Source organism: Ruditapes philippinarum, unplaced genomic scaffold (genome assembly GCF_026571515.1).
Source record: "Ruditapes philippinarum isolate M1 unplaced genomic scaffold, ASM2657151v2 ctg7417_1_1_1_1, whole genome shotgun sequence".
Classification (NCBI taxonomy): domain Eukaryota; kingdom Metazoa; phylum Mollusca; class Bivalvia; order Venerida; family Veneridae; genus Ruditapes; species Ruditapes philippinarum.
In genome coordinates, this window is record NW_026854031.1 from 1 (window position 1) to 9,651 (window position 9,651).

The following is a 9,651-nucleotide window of genomic DNA, read 5'->3' on the forward strand; positions in this document are numbered from 1 at the left end:
TCGTGCTCTAGTTAATCTACTAAAAAAAATTTAATTTTATGTTTTTAGGATCTTTTATCTCAGTTAAGCTCATTTAACTCATTGAATGCTACTGATGACTTTGACAGAAATATGAAATCATTTTAAGGCAGTGCCTGCTGTTGCAGATGTGCAATCTGACCACTCTGTAAATTGTTAATTTAAGAAGCAATGTACTTAAAGCTGTTTTCCAATTCTGTTGAATTTAAAGAAAGAATAATTTAGGTCTATGCTTGGGTCAGTCAAGATTTTTCCTGTACACTTCAGAGAGCAAACAGAAGATAAAGAAGAAGAAAAGGAAGATTTCCCTTACACTGCTAAACTGGCCAAGATAAGGGACTTTGTTAAGAGAGAGAAGATACCTGATCCAAATGAAATTAGAGAAGAGTTAGGTAAACACTATGTTCTATGTGAACAGTATACATATTTGTAATGTATTACCCACATGTGTATTAAGTTGGCTGAATTAAATTTAAAAGTTTAAACTCCTTTAAATGGCTGCTACAGGTGAAAGTAGAGGTACCTTTAAATTTATCATCCTTAAGTATTGCTTCAGCAAGTTTATGCATATTAATGTAGCATACTTAAATGTGGGACTACCATTTCTGAAGATATAATAGACTTGATAGTTCTTGATGATGGATTGGTCATGAACAAACTTGATATTAAGAATATTTAGATTAACCTGGTTCTGTTTATCTGTCTTGTCAGGATCAACTTACTAATTAATTTGCTATTGATCCTATTATGGGTCATAGGTGCTTAATGAAACAGAATAAAATGTAGAGACAACTGCATCATGTTACACTATGGGGATATGGACAAAAGCCTATCCCCCCCCCCCCCCAGGACGAAAGCCCCCCCTGTCTAAAAATGACAAGGTGGACAAAAGCCCCCCATGAAATTTACACATAGGATAAAAGTCCCCCCCCATAAAACAGTAAAGGTAGGACAAAAGCCCCCCACCCCTTGGTCAATCAAATTTACATATAGTGTATTAAAGTTGTGTTTTTTATGTGTTTAAAAGATATGTATGGACATCACATGTAGGTGACATAAAGCTAAGGATATTAATTTGATCCCTTTACAAATTTACAAAAGTGATTAAACATTACTACTCTTCTGACCCTTGTTGTGTATATGAAAAGCTATGAATTCAGTATCGCATGCATGCATTATTTCATCTGTTATCATATACTTTGTTATCACTTCAATATATACATTATAAATAAACATTAAAACAAATTCTTTTCATTTTTATTTAAAAATGAATTTGAGCACCTGTGCATGTGAAAAAAGATGGGGGAGGGGGGCTTTTGTCCTACCTGTATTTTTGATGGGGGGCTTTTGTCCTATGTGTAAATTTCATGGGGGGGCTTTTGTCCACCTTGTCATTTTTAGACAGGGGGGGGGGGCTTTTGTCCTACACTCTACACTATGCAGTACTTATTCTGGTGATGATGTATGGTCATGTCAACATTCTTGTGTATTTAATTGACTAAAAAAAAGTCACTTTATTGATTTATATACATTTACATGTATAAAGTTTGATTCTACTTGCATGAAAGGAAAACATGGAATTAATAAGACTAATATTGACTATTAGTATATAATGTTGGGTGTGGTGGCAAGTTGAGAAAGTTTAGTTTAAGTCTGAACCAACCAAATTTGTGTTATAGTTTTACCCCTATTTAGAACAGTTAATTTAAAGTTGAAAGAATTTCAATATAAAAATTAAGACAGAACCAGTATAGAGCATGTTCTTACTGCAAGAATGAATTAACTGGCATAGTTTTATAATTGTGATAAAACCTAATCACTATCAGTTCAAGCAGACTAAGAATTAATACAAACTCAATCTAAAGAAAATATGAGTTTATGATTGTTTAATTTCTGAAATGACTATTTCAGGTGTGTTTATATCAGCTCTTGAGTCTGTCCCAGCAGCAATTTATTGCTTCCTGAGGGCATCACAGCATGTTGATGAATTAAAGGTAGACACTTTACTATTAATAGTAACTGACAGTTTATCATGTCATGACTAAAAAAATGCCACATTCTAGTATATTTAATTGATTTTGGGACCGTCAGCATTGTGGCAAAGAAATCTGGCCTCAAAACACAAATATGAAGGGTTCTATGCTGAAAGGGGTGAAATCAATATTTCCTTATAATTAATGGGCATTTCTTAGTCACATGATTAGATTTGGAAGTGATTAATACAAGCTGAATGAATTTCCTTCAAAATTGAATTGAGATAAACATTTTTTATGATGAGTTGATGTTCAGAAATAATGTTGTGGTTGTTTTTTTTTTAAATTATTTAACGATTAAACTATTAATTCTTAAATGTACAGACTATTGGTAATTTATCAAATTTCAGGGCAGAAATGAATTTGAGAGGACCATTATATACGCAATATCCCTGGGTGGTGACACTGATACCGTGGCAACTATGGCAGGGTCAATAGCTGGAGCATACTATGGTCTTGATAGTATTCCATCGTCATGGCAACTGTGTTGTGAAGGTCGTTTAGATGCACAGAAGGATGCTGAACTATTATACAACTTGACCTGAATTGAACTCTTTGATGACATTATGACAAAACAGTTATTAATGAAAATCATGTAAGATCTGTTACAAAGCAGAAACTGTTTTACACTGATAAAGCTACAGCTTCAAGTCTTTTTGAACAGTTTGGAAAAAATCATGTAAGAGATAGAACTGATAAAACAATATTAGGAATATGGATATAACATGCATTTCCTCAAACAGATTTAGCTGTAATTATAGTTTATGATTTTGGTAGACTGGTGGGTAAAAGGTTTATTAATAGACACTTTATCATCTTAGCCAATGAAGCTAGAAACATGAGATTTGACTTTTACATTGTCAATATGACTTTAAACATAATGAAATAATGAATTTACTGCTGCTAAATTTTCATGAGTGTCTACTTTATTTGTGATTTACAAAATGTGTGCAATTCTTCATAAACAAGGTCACATGTGTTGCCCAATTGTTTTATTATTTATCCTTTGTGCCTATTATATTTGTATAATTTTTACAGTGCTTTAAGTTTATCTATTTATAGTTTGCTGCTAACTGTACAGAACTTCATGCCTCAGCATAATAATAACTTATTAGGGACTGAAAGTTGTTTGCATTTGAGATTATTTCTTAAGAATGATAAACTTATTTTCTCAGGATGGCCAGGCCATGAGGTATACATGTAAGACATCATTTTAAGGTATCACATGCAGTATTTGTGAACATTGTTTATTGTTGCAAAAAGTCACACAATCCAAATTGTATGTTTGACAAAAGAACCATTTAGACAACAATTTTTCATGTTAGCTTTTGCTCTAATTAATTTAAATTTATGAACTAATAACGTCTGTAAAGCTGTTTTCTCCTCTGAATGGAGGCAAGAATGTTGAATGTAATATGGTGATGACATCATATACCATGTGGCAAGGCTGCCCTGTTAATGTAAGCAATCCTTCTTATAGTTTTGACACAAAGTATTTAATATATGACTAACAGTATTTCAGTTTCATGGTATGATACATGTACATAGCTTGTTGCCTTAAAAAAGTAATTTAAACCATTTAAGAATATTTATACACCCCATTATTTTTCTGTTATGAAAAAAAAATTTACTTGAATATGGATGCATTTAGCGTCAGGACTAAAATATGTTCATCAAAAGTGGACTAAGCAACTGATATCAGATAAAATCTTTAATGAACTTGCACACTTATTAATTTTTATATAAATTTAGCCTTGTTATATAACATGTACTGCTATTTTGTGGTGTTTTTTTTTTAATTCATTTTTTTACTCTGTATAACAGAAACAATGTCTACTTGTTATGTAAATCATTTGTTCATCTTTTAAATTACAAGTAAAAGCAGATCTTTAACCTTTTTCCTGCTGCATTTGTATATTTTAATTTGTGGAAACCAATTATTGGTGAATCGAAGAATTTCCAATAATTGTTTCTATGTCGGAATACTGTTCAGCAACCAACACAGACTGTAGGCAAATGATGACTGGGTGGGCTATGTACTCGTGGTATAACATACAAAGTCATTATTTCTGATATATACAGGTATTAGGTGTTCATTAACCTTGTTAGCATGGGGAATGTGATATTTTTATTTTAGACATTGTATTAACATATCATGTCAGGTGTCAGATTTAATATATTTTATACTGCAATACTTGTTGTTATATGTACTGCCCAACTTTAAATGGGTGATTATTCTCATAGGGACCCAAAATAAATTTTCATTATACCCCCACAAACGAAGTTTTGGGGATTAATGGGAGTCAGCTTGTCAAACTTGGTATATAGCAAGCTTATGAGAAGACCCCAGTTGGTATAGCTTTTGGACCCCCCTGGGGGTCAAGGTCACTCTTACTAAAAATAGAAAAATGCTTTACTGAGAATAACTAGAGTTAAGAATGACATATTATAATCAAATATGATATATAGCAAGCTTTTATGAAGACTCCAGTTTGGATTGCTTTTGAACCCCCTCAAGTCAAGGTCAGGGTCACTGTTACTAAACAGAGAAAAATGGTTTCCGGACATAGACAGTTTGGAATGAGATAATATAATCAAACATGGTATTAAGCAAGCTTATTTGAAGACCCAGCTGGTATTGCTTTTGGGCCCCCTGGGGTCAAGGTCACTAGAGATATACATCCTGTAAAGTATAAATTGTTCCCGGAGACTAGCAGGCTCTCCCCGGCACGGCGTAACAATATTGCTACATGTTTTTCAACATGCGTTTTCAAAACGGAAAAAACGACTTAAAATAAGACGTAAGTTTTAATAATAATCAATACAATCCTATGTGCATGATACATTTGGGTGCTAGACATTATGAACATAAATTTCGTGATTATCGAGCAAAATCATTAATGTAGTCACATGTGTTCGGTGCGTTGATTGCTCACTTCTCTATAACCACCACCTGTGTACTATGGTGGCTGATTTGGTACATTGCGCGTTGCGTTGTCGATAGCGACAACGCAACCTATATCGTTATCGCCTTTTCGTTTTGTCGCGTTGTCGTCCTGTCTCGAGCGAAGCACGCAAAAACGACGCGTTGTCATGCGGTGCCATGTCGCCCTGTCGCCAATCCTTCGATTTGAACCGAGCAACAATGTGACATCGCGACAACACGCCGCACGACAACGCGCCTTTTGGCGTACATCGTTAGCGACAGGACGACAAGACATAAGTCCGACAATGCGCGATTTGGCGCTTTGTCCTGTTGTCGCTAGCGCCAACACGACGCACAAAAGCGTTTCAAATCAGTCACCATACGCTATCGACAACGCAATGAGCAATGTACAAAATCAACCACCATACGATGACGTAGTTTTATATCACTTTTGAAATCACTGAACTCATGGGAACTAACTAACTACAATTTTTGCACTGCGACCCCTGATAGACGGTTGCTGCATCTATGTCGCTCATTAACACCCCAATTATAATTTGCGGAGTGGAACGAAACGGAACGGACACACATTTATGCACCACGTATGCGGGACAATAATTTTAATTAAATTACAAACATGTTTACTGTTTGACAAATATGATTTGAAATAACATGCACTAATAAAGCTGAAATAACACTATTTTTTAATTTATTTACAAAAATTATATAAGTTTCCAACCAATAGATAGGAGCGTCGATGTCGCGAGTTCGACCTTTGGGCGGGCAATTTTCTCCTTGATGATTTGATAAGACATTTAGTCTGACATCATTCCTCCTCCACCTCTGAGACATGTAAGTTGGCAGTTACAAATCTTGTTCCGTTCCGTTAAGTATAATAGTCATAGGGGATATTTATACATTGAGGAACGAAACGGAATCACAATTAATACAATTGAAGACATGGTTTGTAAACAACGCTGGCTGTAATAATGATAATTAGTAACTCGTGGCCACGACATAGTATCTCGTTCCCACAACTTAGTTATCTCGTGGCCACGACTTAGTAACTCGTGCACACAAGATAAATAAAAACACACACACCACCGTAAGTTTCCACATTTCTAGCTGTATTTGATTTATTTGTTGTCATGTCTAAAAGTCTTCAGTAGTAGAATAGGTAGTCTGCTATTTCGTTTTTGCATCATGAATGATTATAATAATACGTGAATTTTTACAAGTTTTATAAAGGAGGAAATTGATAATGGTTATGAATAACTAATCTTTTTCTTTCTGTTCCGCTAAATATCGTTATCCTAGGGGATATTTGTACTTTGCGGAACAAAACGGAATCACAATGACATGGTTTGTACACAACGCGGACTGTAATATTGTTATTTCAGCTCCTTTAGTGCATGTAATTTCAAATTATAATTGGCAAGCTATTCAAAATTAATTTACACGTTTTTGCGATGATTATTAATATTTTTTAGAATTTTATATACATTGTATTTATGTGGAGTGCACTGGATATGAATATTAAATTACTGCAACAAGTGCGAAACATTTAAATATATAAATTTTATGGCGATAGGATTTCCTAGACATTTTTTTAAATAGGTTGCATGTACATTTGTATTTAATTCATGTATCTGTTATACACCAGGATGAAAAATTCCATTGTCCAGAAAAAAAAAAATATCTTGTTCCGTTCCGTAGAATACCATTATCCTAGGGGATATACTTTGCGGAACGAAACGGAACAGCTGTTTGCAGTAATGTCCATTTAGAAGTGGGTATTCGTAAAAGAAAGCCCTAGGTCGACTGTTTGCTCGGCAGTTTCAATTTTTCATTTAGGAAACAAATTAATAAAAATTGCTGTGCCCTTGTGGTGCCCCCCCAGATAGCAGACAGTAGTTGGCCCAACGTTGGGCCAATTACATTTGCTTTGTTGGCCCAACACATAATGCCAACATTGGCCCAATGTCAATTTGCTAATTGGGGCAACGTTGGGCCAACGGTTGGTATATGGTTGGCCCAACGACTGCATTCCTACTCTTATCGTTGGCCCTCCATTGGCCCAATGACTGGTTTTCCTTCCTATCGCTGGCCCTCTGTTGGCCCAACAACTGATTTCCCTTCTTATTGTTGGCCCCCCGTTGGCCCACTGACTGGCTTCCTATAATAAACATTGGCCCTTCGTTGGCCCAATGCCTTATTTTCTACTATCTAAGTTGGCTCTCAGTTGGCCTATCACTTTGTTTCCTACCCTTATTGTTGGCCCTCCATTGGCCCAATTACTTGTTTCTTACTACTAACGCTGGCCCTCAGATGACAAGACCAAAAACAGCATGTCTCCTAGAATTCAGAGAGACCGTAAAATAAAAGAACATAAAATATTCTAATTACTACAATTTATTTCTAAATGTTGTTCACATATCATTTTCATTTTCTTCTCTTTGTTGTTGCAACTTTTTAGTCAGTCTAGCTCTTCCTCCGCCCGCCTCCCCTATCCTTGGCATATCTTAGCCACTCCTTCATTGTCTTCTTGATTTCATTATGAGTAGACCCCTGTCTACTTCCTCTTACAGCATCTGAAATTTATACAGTTTACTGATTTTATTTGAATATACACTACTAATTAGAATTTACTAGTTTAAAGGCAAATGAAACTGAAAAACTGCAAACAGAGCTAAGGGATAAGACTTTGATAGTAAAGAAATATTTTAAATTACAAGTCAATAGATTTAATAGTAACAGAGATATTTGACATAATTAAAAAATTTAACCTAAAATTTTAAAGTTAAAAAAAGACATAATTCTGTCAAAATGCAAACAGAGACATGATGATCATTTACAACACAAGAGTCATATCTTACACCCACGGTGTAAAATAAATTTTTAGCACCGGTGAAATCAACTTTGAAAAAGTAAAAATACAAACCTTATATGACTGTTTTAAGTCTAAGTTTTTCGAATGGTTTTTTCGAGCCTTTTCCAACCCAGTAGTATTCTAGGGCAACTTCCTAAGACAAAGTGTGAGACATAACACGGCGAACATTGCTCTCCACACTATCTCCTCCAATTAGACATAAATTTGCTGTCTGAAATGAAATAAAAACAATTTTGCAGTCGGTTAAAGTAATTTGTGTTTAATGCGAAGTTACACTTTAAATTAAATTTACACAAAGTTTCGTATACCACTACCAAACATATTGATATAAATTACCTATTTATTACTCAGAGCAGATTGTATGAGCTTAATGCTAATTGTAGTTTGACAGTTTGTACTAACATGCAACTTATCAAAGATTTTTAGCAGTTATCACAATAAATTCAGATGTAAAATTATGCACATATCATATTTTAAGCTGATTAACACTGATATAATTAAATGGTTTTAATTTCATTACAAAAATCAAATTCATTCTGACTTGTTTACCTGAAAACATCAAAGTATTTTCCATTACCAATCCGCCATTTTGTATTAATCACATGACCTGGTCACGTGGATAGTATAACAGGTTTTAAGCAGGTTTAAATACATTAATATATTAGAAGGGTTTATTTTAAACATGTTAAAGATTAAAGTAAAAAACTCTAGATCTACTTACATGTTTCAGTGTTGAGAAATTGCAGTCTAATTCAAATTTATTTAAATATATCTGTAAACACGTCCACGCAGCTCGAAATCAAGGGAGGGAGGGAACGGATGGGTAGTGCCAAAATGATCCAATTCATTGATTACATAACCAGAGGTTAATTAGAGTTTAGAGTGGAAGATTCCGGAGGTTTATTGTAAACATTTAGGATGGTTATTCCAGCACATGTATAATTGCCTTAGATTATACATCAGATCTTCAAGATTTCTATAGATCTATATAGATACATCCCCTACTACTGCATAGCCTGAGCTTTGGTCATTTCTAGACTCAAAAAGTAATTATTTCTTACATACATTTCTGATTTAATTTATATGACTATATTTCTTGAATGTGACAATATTGAAACATGGCTTCAAAAAAAACTTTATAAACTTTAATCTTTACTCATTGTCGTGTACTGTTTATATACAGTAAAATATCTACATGCATAAAAATTATATGTGTTTAAAAAAAAAATTTTGGGTCAGGTGCAGTAATATATTTGACGAAAATGTATCGTTGGTCAAACGTTGGCCCAACATCTGTTTTAAAGTACATATTTATCATTATTGGGCTAATGCATAAATGTCGCTGGTGTTAACTTATGGTTGGTCCGACGTTGGGCCAACAACTGCATTTCTAGTACATGTTAATTAGTGTTGGGCCAACCATGACCCAACAACGATTTTCCTTTGACGATTTTCCGTGGTTGGCCCAACCACTGCATGTTTACAGGGCCAATGGTTGTTCTGTTCCGTAATGTATAAATAGCCATTAAATGTGGTGGTGGTGGTAGTTTTCACGTAAGCCACATTGAATTACCAGAGCACAGTTCAGCCACTGCATCGTTCCTTGGCAGGCTGTCAAGCAGTTTACCAGTACTAGTTGCCTTCACTTTCGCAAGGAACTGAAACTTCTGTACATACAAGAGCAGAGGTACAGTGCGAATGACCGCTCATTATTAAATCTCGCCCCGCGCCCCCGCGAATTAGCGTGTTTTCGCTTTAATTCCTTAAATATCTTGCTCCGTCAT

General features: G+C 34.6%; 1 protein-coding gene and 1 long non-coding RNA gene across 2 annotated transcripts; one reads left to right on the top strand and one right to left on the bottom strand.

Annotated features, from left to right (window-relative positions):
• Nucleotides 1-285: 285 nt before the first annotated feature.
• On the top strand, nucleotides 286-4,243 carry LOC132738728 (ADP-ribosylhydrolase ARH3-like; the record flags this gene model as incomplete). Its single annotated transcript, XM_060726321.1, is given in 3 exon segments — nucleotides 286-410; nucleotides 1,930-2,012; nucleotides 2,402-4,243. Coding segments are annotated over 3 exon segments (403 nt in total), but the record flags the coding sequence as incomplete, so codon positions are not given.
• Nucleotides 4,244-7,061: 2,818 nt separating this feature from the next.
• LOC132738727 (uncharacterized) lies at nucleotides 7,062-8,467 on the bottom strand. Its single transcript, XR_009626912.1, has 3 exons — nucleotides 8,417-8,467; nucleotides 7,919-8,078; nucleotides 7,062-7,568 (listed from the first exon to the last, which is right to left on the bottom strand). It is a non-coding gene; the product is annotated as an uncharacterized LOC132738727 (long non-coding RNA).
• Between the last annotated feature and the right edge of the window lie 1,184 nt (nucleotides 8,468-9,651).